We start from the raw sequence: 15,931 nt of genomic DNA on the forward strand, positions 1-15,931 counted from the left end.
TTCCGAGAACTTTAGTACTTGTAACGATTTGGTACACTTGCCAATGAGTCAACAGAGACCAAAAAGGTCCTTTTAACTTTTAAGTGGTGCTAAGGAGTTGTGTCCCCATGGGAGGTTGATCGTCATAATATTGGTCGTTGAAATAAGGTCACCATGATTGACCCAAAAAATAAAGTTATCGTGTTTATATCGAACAAAAAGGATCAGACTGTGATTTAGGAAATAAAAAATAATGCATCTATCATGGATAAATATTCTAAATTAATGTAAAAGAATAAACTGCTACTTATAAGAAATAATATTGTTGCAAGAATAAGCACCTAACTTCTTCTAAGTAGCAAACCAAACTAATAATAGAACGATTGATGTGGATTTACACTTGCTGAAGAACACTCCGCCAGCAAAACTATCGTGGCCATCTATTAAGCTTATAATGTTGCATAAATCTTGAGCATTGACTCCAGCCTCAGTTATTTACATACACAGGTCATTTAGACCGTTACAACATGCCATAGCATAACTTGTACTTTAACATTGAAGTTCTTTTATCTTGTTTGGAAGTTCAGTGCCCTGATGCAGAAGGAAAATACAAAGGCAAAGAAGACAGTGAAAGCTACCAAAACTGCAGCAACTGGACCCATGAAGTCGGATTTAAACCCGTAGTGGTCTTCAATATATCCTTTGACAGTGAAATTTTGAGTAGTACTCCCAGGCACAAAAAGATGGTCCTCTATATCTCTATATTGAGAGACAATTAATCCATACACTGTCCATGCCACTGGACAAATCCAGTAATACCACACCCACCATTTAGGAATTTTCTGAAAAGCCAAAGTTGGTAGAAGAGTTATGTTAGTAAAGATTATGTAAGATATGTTTGTTTCAATATAATAACGAAATTAGAATGGTACTCACCGGTCTTGGGATAAAGAAACCAGAGAAGAGATTAAAGAGTCCATAGAATGCTGCTGCAAAGATTGATGCCACTTGGTGGTTTGGTGTGATGGACACAGTCATCATTCCATAATATGTGAAGTACAAGAAAGAGAAGAAGCTGACAAAGAAGAACCAAAAGAACTTCTCCACTTTCCATTCAAAGCTCACCATAGCATACACTATGAGTGAGTAATAAACAGTTTGGAAAAACACATATGGTACTTCACAAAAGACCTGCAATTGAAAATGCATTGGCATAAGGATAACGTAACAAGGCAATGACATCATAACAAGCAATGAACACTAGAAAATAAAATTATTCTTTGAAGTAAATCAATCTGCTTACCTGTGCTAAGGCATAAGGCAAAGGAGCATACATTCCGGCAGCTCTTTCTCGATAGAACACTGTTCTTTCAACGGCTACAATTGGTTGAACAGTTTGGCAATTGTTAATTCCAACAAAAATAACAGCAGCATACATGGCTCCTATAATCATTGTCAGGTCAGCTGAGCTCTCCCTAAACAAGAATAACAAGAGAGAAATTAGCTAAAATTTAAAACTGATGATTGAGTAGAGTTAGATTTAATCACAGGAAGCAACTCTCACCTGTTTTTGCCAATTCTCCAAAATACTGTCCCTATCATGAGGGCACAAGCCAATGTGAAAAAATATCTGACAAGATTATAATCTGGACTCCTCCAGTATGTCAGCCATTGCTTCCAAAAACAGGATTTAAATTGCCCCAATGTGGATTGAGAATACTTAGTGGGGAAATACAAATCAGTAGCTCCAGGCGGGGGTGTGCTTAACTCCTTTACAAGAGCTTTGTTTCGCCTGTTTGATAAGCATACGTGTTAGCTCAAACCAACAAAATCATGCAAACCCATTTAACAATGTAGGCATTCTAATTGTTACTTGACTTACTGGAACAAAGATGATGTTTTGTAGTATTCAGCAAAGTCCATTCCAAGACGAACTTCAGCTGCTACAGAACTCACTTCTAGCATCCATGTTGCTGGGTTGTACATCTCTTTAATTTTTGGAACCCCTGGAATTGCCTGTGACCAAGGACATGGGATGAAACTTGATACTAAACCTTATGTTAAAGTACATGATCAAATAAATGTAATCAGTTTGTTTTTAATACCTCAAAGTATTCTACAATCTTGTGGGAGTTTCGGCCTAATGGTCCTGAGTAGATCACTTGCCCTCCTCTTTTCATCAACAAAAGCTGCCGGAAAAAGAACATTTCATTAAGTATCAAAGAGGATAGGAGATACAAAGAAAAGAAATACACAACAAACGGTTTGTAGGTTGGTTGGTACCTCATCAAAGGCTTCAAAGATATCAATGCTAGGCTGGTGAATTGTGCAGACAACTGTTCTTCCTGTGTCCACAGTGTTTCTCACAGTCCTCATAACAATAGCTGCTGCTCTTGCATCAAGACCTGAAGTGGGTTCATCCATGAAAATGATTGAAGGATTAGCAACAAGCTCAACAGCGATGGTCAGCCTCTTTCTTTGTTCGGTTGACAACCCTGTAACTCCTGGAAGCCCCACTATAGCATCCTTGAGATTATCTAACTCTACCAAATCCATCACTTGGTCCACAAATTGCTGAAAAGATAAAAAATAATTGAAATTTTAAGTTCACCTTTCTATGAATCCTTATTAAGAGAAGAATCAAAAGATACACTAGTGCTGAGTACTTACTATTTTTTCATCCTTGCTAACTTCTTTTGGTAACCGGAGGTAGGCAGAGTAAAGCAAAGATTCTCTAATAGTAACTTGGGGTGAATGAATATCAGTTTGTTCACAGTAACCAGAGACTCTTGCAAAGGTTTCTTGGTTCTTGGGGAACCCAGAGATTCTAATATCTCCTTCAATGTAGCCACCAGTCTTTCTTCCTGCTAAAACATCCATTAAAGTTGTCTTCCCAGCTCCACTAACTCCCATTAGTGCAGTTAGGACTCCAGGCCTAAAGGAACTAGTTACTCCCCTAAGCAGTTGTAGCCTATCTTCTGTCACTCCTTGATCTCTCATTTCCTGTAAAAGTTATCAGAGTCAGAATTTCCTTTGTAGGTACACCGTGGATTGTTAATGATATAGATTATGAAGTTATACTAAACAAGAAATTGGATTGGATCCTTACTGCAGGCATGTCGACGTAGTAATTAACAGTGTCAAAAGACATTGCAAGTGGTTGGAAAGGTAGAATCATTCCTTTTTTGGGGGTAACTCCAGTAGCTGAATCATTTGCCGAGTCAACTTTTCTTAATCCACTGGTAGCTTGGCTACCCATTCGCTGCATTGCTACTTCTCCTGAAATGATTCACGTATTACATCAATAAGAACATATTTTTAGCCAAACCATCAATGGTTATTAATGTTGTGTTGTATGCTTTAACACTTACTTGAATTATTTCCATCAGCAGTAGATAATGATCGAAGCATTGATTCTCTGTTGGATGGGGGCCTTACTAGTCTGGGTTCTTCGTTGGCATCTCCTCCAGCCTCCATTTCACTCGCATCTTCCTCAGAAATAATTGCTTGTTTCTTTCCAAGAGCTAATGCACCAAACAAGAATAGATAAAAGCTTTAGTAAGATAGAAAATGAAAGTAAGTCACTTGAAAGATTGATCAAGATGTGAGCTCTTACGGTTAAGGTACATAAGCGCAAGGGTGAAGAGAACATTGTACAGAACTGTGAAACCAAGAAGAGCAGCAGCTCCAATCCAGTACCAGTCTTTTTTAGCATAAACATCAAAGTTCCTTAGTATTGATAGACCCAGTGTGGTAGTTTTATCAGAAGAAGTCTGCAGTCAAAGGCATGTTCAAGTTAGAAACTAACAAGTTTTTTCTTAGTGAATTATAGTCATCTTCATTTTTCCAATGAAAAGCTTCTGCTATTTACCTGTGGATGCATCCACCTTGGAGCTAACATTTCATTCACAGCCAAGGCATTGAAGCCGTATGTCAATGGTGACACCCAATAAGCCCACACCCACCAATCAGGAATTTCACCTGTAACCATTGAGCATCTATCTATGTGAGCACATTCTTTGAACAAATTTAAGTTTGAAGTCAGTTTCCAAATGCTTTTGCTTAAAAAGTTTGGATTGTCACTCACGTTTTGGAAGGATGAAGCCTCCAAGTAGAAAAACAAGAAGGAGCATGAGGGCTCCACCAGTGTTAGCTATAATCATTGTCCTGCACACTCCAGAAATTACCCTAAACATCCCAGCTGCCATTTGTTGGATCAGAAACACCAACAACAATTGCTTGAAGAACCTAAAAATTGGAATAGGCAAGAAAGTAATCATAAATACTTCTCATCATAACTTGATACTATCGTTATTATATATCTCAATGATATTATATAAGCCATCTCAATTTAATGAATTACAATTGTTAGGTTGGTAGATAGATGTGAAACACATGCAAATTGTGAAAAAGGAAAAGAAAAAAGTATTCGAGTATACCTGCTGGCATCAGGAGCAAATCCTATGATGTAGTAGGTGACACCAACCCAAACAAGAGACTCAAACACAGAAATGGGAATACGCAACAAGAAATTGGGGAGGGTGTAAGTCCAAGCAGGGTGGAAAAGGTGGTCTCTGTGCTTGTAAAACACGGGAAGCCTTCCAATTGTGAGTGCTAGCTCAGCAAAACCATTAAACATGTTCATGATCATAGTGAACAAAATTGCACCAATGTAAAGTGCAGCATCATCTTCGTTATTCCGGTGCATTTCAGTCCTCAAGAACAGCGTCGCGGCTATGAAGGCAATGAAGATTATTTGAGCTGTCTTGAATATGTAGACGAAGGAGTTCCTCTTGATCAGCAGCCACTCCTTGTCCCAACATGCTTTAAAAAGGTCCATTGTTGGCACAGAGTTTTTACTGTATACAAGAGCTGCTTTGTGTGCACTTGACTTGTCAAATGGCACAGACAACTCGCTCTCAAGCCTTATTCCAACATGGAATCTCTTGAACTTGTTTGCAAATTCTGTCACTGTAACATAACGGTATGGCATGTTTTTGTCTGCCCAGTATTGCTCCTGATCCTTCCTTGAGGTAACCTGTTCAAAATTTCCAAGTAGCATTGTAATTCTAATTCCCCTTACTCCTTTCTTTTATATATAATTAAGACCAACTTATTCCAAAAAGTTACAGTATGAGAAAATAGTTTATAAATTGATATTATACTACTTCATCAACTCCTATATATAAAAAATAACTAATTTTACCCTAATTAAAAAAGTTGATAGACATCATTAAATTTTTTTAATTTCAGAACAAAAAATAAGATTATTTCTAAAAAAATGATCTTTATTGAAACTTGTTATCATCAATAAAAAAATTATTAAAAATAGAATTAGAATTAAATAAAAAATATTTTAAAAATGATATCATTAAATAGAATAAAATTAATTAAATTTATTTATATTTAAGTTGAACAAATAAAACTATTTTTTATTCATATATGAATCTAGAGAAATTATCATGCTTTAAAAAAAATATTAGAATGTGGCCTTAAGTTAAGAGTGCATAAGTTATGTGGTCTTTAGTAAGGTAGAAACATAAGTTATGTGAAGTTTGATAAGGTATGTGAAGGTGCATGATAAATAAGGTGGTGTTATGATGATGACACACCTCTTGCAAGAAATCAGCGGTTCCCTTTCTTTCGGGACAGCGGAACCCACAGGATTCAAAGAATTCCACAATGTGGTCACGTGGGCCTTGGTACACAATCTGGCCCTCTGATATGAGGATGATGTCATCAAAGAGATTGAAAGTCTCAGGAGCAGGTTGGAGAAGGGACATTAAGATAGTTCCTTCATTAAGGTGCACAATCTGCTGCAAGCACTTCACAATCTGATATGTTGTGGAACTATCAAGACCCGTTGATATTTCATCCATGAATAGTGTTTTTGTGGGCCCAACAATCATCTCTCCTGTATAAAATCAAAAACCATTTCATGTGAGAAATCATTATAATTTGGATAATTATGCATTTCATCCTTGGATTGCCACAATCTAAATTGGGTACACGTAGCTCTAGATATGTACAACGAATAATACGAATGACAAAAAAGGAGTTTAACTTTAGTATATTCTAAATAATTAATTATTATTAAAAATAAATATTTTTTTATTACATAATAATACGGGATTAAATAAAAGTATTGAGTATAAAAAAAGATAAAATTAATATAAAAAAATATCTCATTTAACAATTTTCTTGGACAAACTAGGTCGCAGATGAAGGAAAACGAATAAGTCAAACAAAAGAGTGTGGTTGGCAAAAGTTCAAGTGGCCACGTTCTCTTAATCTTAAAAAATTGTCGGGTTGAGAATATCTATATGTGCAACTTGTAGCCGCCTTCCAATGCATGATTAAATTGAGCTTCTTCAGACAATGTTGGACTTAAAAATATTAGAGCAGGTACACATAACCTCAAGATTTTTTTAATAATTTGGAGCCAAGTAATCGATGATATTTTTTTTGGACCTTTTGGTCCTTCTAACCTGTAGTGACACGCTTCTTTTGGCCACCGGATACCCCTCTGTGCATTTCATCACCCACTATGGTATCCTTACAAATATCAAGCCCCAATATCTGTATCACATAACAAGGAACAAGAACGATTGATTAGGATATTAAACAAACCGTTAAGCACAGTGACTAGCAATAATTATGTTGATTATAAATTGTAAAATTTCTAAAGTATGGGGGCAGTTATGGTAGTCCACATGGCCACTAGGGATTCTCCAATAGGGTCATACTTGGCAAAAAAAAAAAAAAAGTACGTTGACATCAGTCAACATTGCAGGGTAGGTGAGTAGAAATTTTTGACAAGGATTTTTATTTTGTGGGGTAAATACGTGGAAATGTTTAGGGAACATATCTTACTAACCCTGTCTCTATTTTCTACGCGAAACAGAAATTTTTGAAAGAAGAAATGACTTACTTTTAGCGTGTAGTCGGTAATGAGACTGCTTTCTGTCCCTTCCATTGCAGTTGCCTAAAATGCAAGAATTCCATTGATTAAAAAATTGGCATAATTATTTACTATTACTCTATTAGTTAGTCCATTAAGTGTTATTTACATAATAGTTATTACTTAAATGGGAAATTAATGAAAATATACCTTCATGAAAAGGTCAACATCTGCCTCTGGGAATATGCCGGCTTCCTTTTCCCTTCTAGCAAGCTCGGTTAATAGGTCTATAATGACATTATTTTAAGACCAAAATTAAACTGTTAATAAACTATTTAAATGGGGGGGAAATGGGTTAAAGAGAAAATGTTGATTAAATTACCATATCGAGTCCCAACTCCCTGGCATCTAGCTGAGAAATCCAGTGTTTCTTTTACAGTCATTTCTCCAACATGAACATCATTTTGGCTAATGTATGCTGAAGTCTTTCTTGGCACAAACTCATTAAGTTTATGCCCATTGTATGTGATTTCTCCTTTTACCTGTTTCATCAAAACCAATTATTTATTTTAATTAACTCTTGTTCATCATCATTTTTCATTATTCTTCATCATCATCATTATTAATTTCTTTTGTATGAAGAATAATTTTCTCAGTAAAATGATGGGGTTGGAGCATACCCTCAATTCGGGGTCCAATTTTCCGGCCAATGCTAACAAAAGGGTCGTTTTCCCTGAAGATGGGGGACCTAGTAGAAGGGCCATCCTGTGCAGAACCATAAAACAAAAATCCATATAAAGATCAAGTAGACTACAACTTTTTCTTGTTTTCAAGATTATCCCAATCACACTATATATTTAACAACTTGGTTGTGGTACCTTGCTGGTTTAACAATGCCAGAGGCATTCTTAAGAATTGTGAGCTTTGTTCTCTTAGCTGTACTAATGCCAAAAATGCCAAGAGCTGATTCAAGAAGGTTTAATGCAACATTTGGTAGGGTTGGTAGAGCTCTGCTGCCGACATAGGAATCTGCTTCAACAGTCAAATTTTGGAACCTCACTTCTACTGTTGGAAGTCGGATTCCAACCCTGGAATTGGTAAAACAAAAAAGAAATAAATACCATTCTTCCAATTGGTTAACAACTTGAACAAAATCCTTGTCTACAGAATACGTTAGTTCTAAAATCTGATTTCACCTTCATCAGCGGCAATTTCATCCACTCAAGTATTAGGTATTGACACAAAAAAACACGTATTAGGCGTGCTTTTAATTCGATGTCTATTTTGTTTTGACAATGTCAAGTTTGAAAAATGACGATTGATTTTCAAAGGTTAAGGAAAAAATAGCTTTGACAAAAATCCTAATAAATTAAGGACTGAAGTTTAAACTAAATTTGCAATAATATTCATATGTAGATCTGCCCCCCTCTACTGCGTAGAAGCAACATGAAATTGGTCTTTAACTTGATTTTGTCTTAATCAAATGACAAAAACATATTCAACATGATAATATGGTGGGATAAAATGCAAGAAGGCACAAAGTATAATCATAAGAGTAAGGTTTTCTAAATAGATGAATAGATAAAACCTTTCCTATTCTATTTGAAGAAATTTTTTGTATGTGTGAACGTGTGGGGTAGGTTGGTGAGGAAGGGAGAACACTACATGTGAAAGATCAAAAGACTAGACTCACTTGTCAATTCTGTTTCTGAACTTTTTGAGGAACTTTTCATTATCTTCTTCAGCAACCCTGAAAATTTTGTCAATGATTTGTTGCCTATCATTCACATCTAGCTTCCGAACATCAATTTCCTTGTGCACCCCGGTTTGATCACCCTCGGCAAAGGTTTGGATTATACTTGTCCTTAGCCTATCATAAGTGGGAAGTTTCTCTATGGCAGCCCATTTGAGAGCTTCCTCATCCTCTTCAACATGTGAAGTCCTGCGAGAATACCTTCCACTCGCAAACACTTCCTCCATTTTCCAACTTGATCTGCTTATGCTCCTGCTTATGCTTCTGCTGATATTATTCCCATCCATTTTGCCTCCCCTTGTGCTGAAATAGAATCAAAGTTTAAACATGATATTACTCTTTTCAGAACCAAACCAAAAATGGGTGCTTTACTTATTCAAAATCAAGCCTTGAAGGAAACCAAAAACCGTTTCCTTTAAGAGATTTACATGAACAAAAAAAAAAAAAACACCCTCTTGTTCTTTTTTCTTCTATATCTCTAGCAAACCAAAGAGAGAAAACATGAAAGAGCATAAACACTTACATGGCAAAACAAGGAGTAAGAGAATCCTCTACTCAACTGAAGGAAGTTTCACTCTTCTTTTACGTGTATGATTCTTCTCCCTCTTTGTTTGTTTTCTTCTTAATTTGTTATTGCTACTTCATGAGAGTGATTCCGAGATATTGGCCAGCTGACCTGAACTGAGTCTCAGTTCTAGATGGATGATGAAACGAATATATAGGTGTAAGGGTACTCTGTTAACAACTATATATATATATTCTTCACTTGATATATAGTATCTGTAAGTGGGACAGTGTGGCTCTCCAAGTAGTGGAGGAATTGTCGTATTTGATAATCCTATCTTTCCTAAGAAAAATAATGAGTACTCTTTTCTTATTTATTCTTATATAATAATAAAAAGCACGTTCCTTGTATTGAATGCAACCATAGAGCAAAAAGTCCATTCAAACATGACCTGCGTTTCGGCTTTCGCACCTGCTTCCTACATATGTGTTGTTTTGAACAGAAAGCGTATATTATTAGCCCCTCTTTTTCTTCTTTTTTTCTTATTGAAAAATATAACAAAATACATCGATTACCCCCTTAAATTTTGTGTAATTACGCTTAATCTTACTCTTTTTTTTTTATTTTGTTACGCTAATTTTTTTCAAGCTTAAAAATATTATAATAATATTCCTTATATATTTAAAAATATTATATTAACATCTCCTCAAATCTTATACCAACAATATAAGAGGTGTTCTTATACTTACACGAAAATAAAAATAACGATTAAAAAAATATGAAATATTTGTGTAATTACACTAAATCTTAAAAAGTATTATTATAATTTATCAAAAAAATTATATATATATATATATATATATATATATGAGATTTATTAGTGTATATACTTTTTTACTTTAATATGAATAAGTTAACAAGTTATACTATTAGTATATTTAAAATATTTTTTAGTTATAACTTATTAATGCATTGTTTGTTAACATTTTTCAGTATGTGTGTAAGTAAACTACATCATTATATTTTAAGACAATTGATGGTTATAACTCACTAGCATTCATAAAAAAAAAATGTAAGTTAATATATATATATATATATATATATATATATATATATATATATATATATATATATATATATATATATATATATATATATATGGCTTTTTCTTCTCTCTTTTAAAATCTTGCTTCAATGTATCAATGAACAATTATGCCAAGTGACTCAATTGGGAATCCGGGAAAGCGTTACTAGTAGATGGTAATTTGATATTTAATTTGACAGAGACAAATATTAAAAAATAGTTTCCAGCAGCCTGATAACAAAAAAAAAAAAAAACATGCCTAGTGGAAACAATATGATTAGAATATATTTATCATTTATTATTAGTTTAATGTTTATGTTAATAATATAAAATAGTTTAGTGTTATAATTTAATCATAAATTATCATTTAAATTATTTTAAGATAATTAGTTTAAAGATTAAAAAATTATCGTGGATGATATGTTATAATTAAATAATTATGTAAAAAAAGTTATACTATTACCATCACTGCATAATAATTTTTCTATTATTATTATTATTATATGACGATAGTTTCTTATTTTAGAAGAAAAAAGATAGAATTAACACTTAACATCATCATTAGGCTTGAGATTCAAATGGAATTTTTGTCACGTTTTTTTCTCATCTTTTATTTTTTTAAAGAAACTGTTGAGGATTCAGTGAATCTGTTAGTATGAATAGCATATGTGTGTAGAGGCGGACGGACGTTAATAGTTGAATTGAAGAAATAGAGTCATTAACATGTAAAATATGTTTAAGAGGAAATTATATGTCTTAATTTTCAGGGATTTGACTGAGTTATGCGTATCATACAATTTGCAATAATCGGTGAAAGAGAACAAAAAGTCTTCTCTGGCAGCCGTCCTCTTTTCCACCCACCATTTACCCCACTCTCTCTATATTTTGGAGTAAATCAGTGGTTTAAAAAATTATACATATTTCTTCTTTTAAAATTATACTTATGTTTTTCTTAAAATTTAAGAAAATTATTTTTAAAAAAAATTTAAAGAAATTATACACATCCTTTTATTTTTAAAATCTATGTAAATTTTTTAAATATCATCTAAGCAATTGATAATAATAAGTCATATACATCAACAATTTTAATTATAAAAAAAAATAATGTAAAAAAATGAAAAATCTAATACTTTCTACAATAATAAAAACATATAGTTTGGGTGTATCTGAATTTAACCTCACATAAAAAATAACATATTTAAATTTTGTAATTACAAAAAATAGATAATTTTTTTTACAAATTATAAATATTTTTATATTTATGAGAATGAAAAATATATTTTAATTTTTTTTAATCAAAATTATTAATGCACGTAACTTATTATTATTAAACGTTTACACGATATTTAAAAGATATGCGTAACTTTTAAAAGAGAATGGATGCATATGTAATTTATTCTATATTTTTTTTCTCCTCTTCTCTTATTTCTCAAATATCAAACATTACAGTTTAAAAGAAATTAAAAAAAGAACGACCCCAACTCTTCTTTCACATAAATCATACAATTTCTCATTTGTTGAATACTTTGTACTGTTGTATATTTAAAGTTTGTTTGTTGTTTTAGAAATGGAGAATGACTAGTTCCACCAGGAATGGAACTTCGTGGGCTTGGAATAGATGGTAGACTCGCTGACAGCATTTAGCGCCCAATATCCTGCGCAAAGACGCCTCAGGAATGCTTCTCTTCCTGATTTCACAAAAAGGAGCTCTACCTTAATTAGCATTGTTAAGCTGTTGAGACTTCTCCAAACTTTTACATTTTATAGGATCTGTAGAGTAAAAAAAAATGTTAAAAAAACTATATTAAAATGAAAATTTTGAATTAAAATAGAATGTCAAAATATGGATTTTATATTTTTTTTTCATTCTCTTTCTCTTCAAATGAATATACCTCCAATTTATTTGTAACATAACAAGTTCGAAATTTAATTAAAATTTTAGTTGAAAAGGAAAATTTCTAATATTTCTGTGTTTATGAAATATCTAAGATAATGTTTTTATAGGTTTAAGTTAACATGTTAGAGTAATAAATATGTTTATTAGTGCTTAATTTAGTTTAGGAATGATAGGGATGAGAATGAATAGTGTATATTATTCATTTTCAAGCCCATATTTTAAAAATATATGTATATTGCTTTATATTTATGCAAATAGTAATTTTAATTCTGATATATATATATATATATATATATATATATATATATATATATATATATATATATATATATATATATAAGATTTATATTCAGTACTCTCACCATCCCTAAAAGTGCAAAGTTGTGACAAAAGAAATATGATTTATATTCAATATTTAATTTAATATAATTTATTAAATCTCATTTTATTTTATTTATTACTTGTGAATTATTGATCAAATTTTTATAATTAAATATTTCTAACTTTCCATTATCAATATATGAAAAAACAAACTCATTCATTAACTAGTTCAACAAAAAGAATAATTACAAATATTTTTAATAATATTTTAAAAGTGATACATGTATTTGAAAAATAATGTAATATTTTTTATATAATTTAGTATATTATGAATTATTTTTTAAATTTAATATATATAAAATGTCAATGAAAAACCTTTTTAGCACATGTCTAATAAAATTTGATAGTTTAATTACATTATACTACTCAGTGATATGGTAATTTCATATTGGATATATATGTACAAAAAAGGTTTTAGACTAACAACGGATATAAAATAAACTCTTATGTTTTGTTTGTACTTCTTGCATATATTTTAATTGTATACGTGTGTGTGCATGCGAGGGTTCTATATTATCCCCTTCATTTAAAAAAAAATGACTTTTTAAAAAATTAAGATGACTTGGGTAAAGGAGTGAGACTTAAGTACGCACGTTAAATAACACCTTATTAGCAGTTTTTTTAAACAAATAATTTTATTGATCAAATTACCAATATTAATCGAAATGTGTTTATGTCAATTCTTCTGCATTGGAAGAAAAGCACATAAATTTGGGTAAAATGTGTCCCTTCCAAATAAAAATAAAAAGTCTAGATAGTCAATCACTAAAAAAATGCCCTACCAAGAAAACTGAACTCCAATAAGAGTGCAATGGATCCAATAACTAGCTAGTTACCTTACGACGAATTCCATCAATGGCATTTTCCGTTTAGCTAACAATAAAATTCTATTAGATAGTCAATTCTTCGCACTTAACCTCTATTTCTCTATTGGAAAAATTGGGAATGATTTAAAGGAGAAAAAGGGTGCAAACTTAGTGTATCTTTTACAATATGTATTCATACATGTATCATTAGAGCAAGAATGATAAGGACATGACTTGGAATTTTGTTTTCCATCATTAGACGATGTTCTGTAATACTTCTAGTTCGCACATTTTTTGTCACAGAATTGCACACACTTACTATTGGATCTAAAGAAAATCTCAAGTCAACTTTACCAAAACAAAATATCCTTATTCTATCAAAGAAAGAAAGGCAATTCACGTTACTTATGTTTACTAGATCTGATTGACCCTATAAAATTGACAATTAAAATCAAATCAATTGATTTAGTTAGTTTATTCCTTTCACTCCAGATCTGAACCAAATCAATTATAAACCAAATTTGAAAATATAATAAGTTACTTTTTATCATAATTCGATGACCGAAAACAAACCTACTCAATTTTAATTGGATTGTTTGGTTTGAATTGGCTGTAAAATATTTCAAGACCTGAATCAAACTAACCTATTTAAGTTATGGTTTGATCTTCCTTAGATTCGAACTAAAAAGCCTATAAACCCCATTACATGCATAACGTGATATTATTAACGACGCTGATTATGTATAACAATAATTTTATAACAAGCATAAAAGACCAAAAATTGTAGATATATATTGAACTTTCACCGAAAAGTTAAAAATTCAAATTATGATGGCTAAAAGAAATGAAATGTAACATTATGGAATGGTATTCTAGGAGAACGAGCTTTTAGAAGTTTTTTTTTTTCTTTTTTTATCCACAAATTAAATGTTAGTTGCTAGTGTAAAATTTGAAATCAAAACTTTTTTTTATTTTTTTTCCTTTATTAAATTTATGGATTATTTTTCTTCCAAGTTAACCTTATATATAATCCTTCTAGAAGAATTTTCGTTACCTTTAAGACGGCCATATGTCATGGATAATTTGCTCAACGTTTTTGTTTTTTGAACCGCGTCAGCCCTGCAACCAAGATAATTAAATTAAAAACCTCAACAAAAAAGAGTACACATAGCATCTCGCAAAATGGGAATCAAAATAATATAGTATAATTGATGTAAAAAAACTAGTGTCTCTATAGTTGAATCTATGCTTTCTTTAAGAATATATATATATGAATGGAAAAGTATTCTGACAACTTAAATGAGTTTGTTGAACAGTTGAGTCCAAGAAACTAAATGGTTAATGTGAAAGTCGTGGGCAAATTCGCAGACGTGGTATCTCTTGTCACACGTAATAAATGTATTTACCTAGTACTGTATAGTAGTTTGTTGACTTCTTTACCTTCCTCATTCAAAAATCATTATTACTATTATGGTTTAGGGCACGTAGCGTTTCACCCACGCCAGTTGTGGTTCCTCCCTTCTAGAACTGGAATAAGAAGCGTATAGAGAAGACTTATCAAGTCAATCTCATGCTTCTCTCGCTAGCTAGAATCACTTTATTTGGATCCCCCCACTGAACACATATTTAATTGCAATTTGCAACAGTATAAGAACTTGGAATTCAAGCTCAACGCTTCCCTTGACTTTGGAATAGTATACATGACGGTGGACCAAGTTAACTAACGTATATTTTGATGATACTAGGAATAACATCTTATTTAATTTATATATGCATGTTAGAGACACTGCACGCAGTGCGCCCTACATGTCTTCAATTCCATGAGGGTGTGTTACAACAAACATGTTGGAGGTGCTTGAAATTCGAGGGAAAAGCAATTTATGGGTTGTATACTGTTATTTAACATATACCTTCAACGATTGACTAGATCAGAGTAACCTTGAGCTACTGATAATTATTCTCAAACCATCCTCCCAAAAGCGAATTAGGATAAGTTCAGTACGCAATATACATTATTTTTTACAAGGCTAGGCAACAAACGGAGGATTTTGAATTTTTACCTTTCTCTGTCTCTCTCAACCAAATAACGAACCGTTGTTGACTATATATTTAACAGTTCACTAACTCTTAAACCACCTTATATATATTAGTACTGAACGAAGTACGTAATCTTATTTTATATATTTTATTTGGTTATGAAAGAACTAGGTGATTGTTGGTAACAACTCAAAAAATTGTATTATCGCCGACTATTACTGCATACGAAGCTGATCCCTTGATCTGTCTTTTTTTATTTAGGTTGACTCGGAGATATGCAAAGTTGAACGAAAATGTTGAAATAAGAAGCAGAATTAATTATCTCATCAATCGTCAATGTATCTATCTTTGTGACATCAACACATACCAAATTACCAACCCACTGTGGACTTATTGTGAGGCAAAGATCATCTCGAGCTTGATGTAGGTAAGGATGATCTGAAAGGAATATTCTTGTGTCCACACTCTAGTATATATATATAACATTTTCCAATTTCACACGTAGATTTTCTGATCTAATTCCTTTTGCGTTTGTCTGCCCGGAGTGTGGAAATGTGCAATATTTGTTTAGACTTAGTAGAAGAAAGG

The 15,931-nt window shown here is 32.1% G+C and overlaps 1 protein-coding gene across 1 annotated transcript; it reads right to left on the bottom strand.

Moving 5' to 3' along the window:
- Positions 1–267: 267 nt before the first annotated feature.
- Positions 268–9,494, bottom strand: LOC100806025 (ABC transporter G family member 36). Its single transcript, XM_003530050.5, has 23 exons — positions 9,157–9,494; positions 8,574–8,936; positions 7,759–7,968; positions 7,561–7,645; positions 7,263–7,422; positions 7,091–7,167; positions 6,911–6,964; positions 6,468–6,558; positions 5,592–5,893; positions 4,419–5,017; positions 4,067–4,227; positions 3,851–3,960; positions 3,596–3,752; positions 3,351–3,503; positions 3,089–3,258; positions 2,650–2,982; positions 2,263–2,553; positions 2,085–2,168; positions 1,862–1,995; positions 1,544–1,771; positions 1,283–1,454; positions 916–1,170; positions 268–821 (listed from the first exon to the last, which is right to left on the bottom strand). Exons 2-23 carry the CDS (start codon positions 8,918–8,920, stop codon positions 546–548), a joined length of 4,449 nt encoding a protein of 1,482 aa, XP_003530098.1. The 5' UTR covers positions 8,921–8,936; positions 9,157–9,494; the 3' UTR covers positions 268–545.
- Between the last annotated feature and the right edge of the window lie 6,437 nt (positions 9,495–15,931).

The sequence above is a fragment of the Glycine max genome, chromosome 7, assembly GCF_000004515.6.
Source record: "Glycine max cultivar Williams 82 chromosome 7, Glycine_max_v4.0, whole genome shotgun sequence".
NCBI lineage: Eukaryota > Viridiplantae > Streptophyta > Magnoliopsida > Fabales > Fabaceae > Glycine > Glycine max.

Coding starts and splice junctions, on each gene's coding strand:
- LOC100806025 (XM_003530050.5), bottom strand. CDS start 8,920: ATGGATGGGAATAATATCAGCAGAAGCATAAGCAGGAGCATAAGCAGA. Junction 5,018..5,591: donor CCGCTGATTTCTTGCAAGAG/GTGTGTCATCAT, acceptor AATTTTGAACAG/GTTACCTCAAGGAAGGATCA. Junction 4,228..4,418: donor TTTGCTCCTGATGCCAGCAG/GTATACTCGAAT, acceptor TCCAATTTTTAG/GTTCTTCAAGCAATTGTTGT.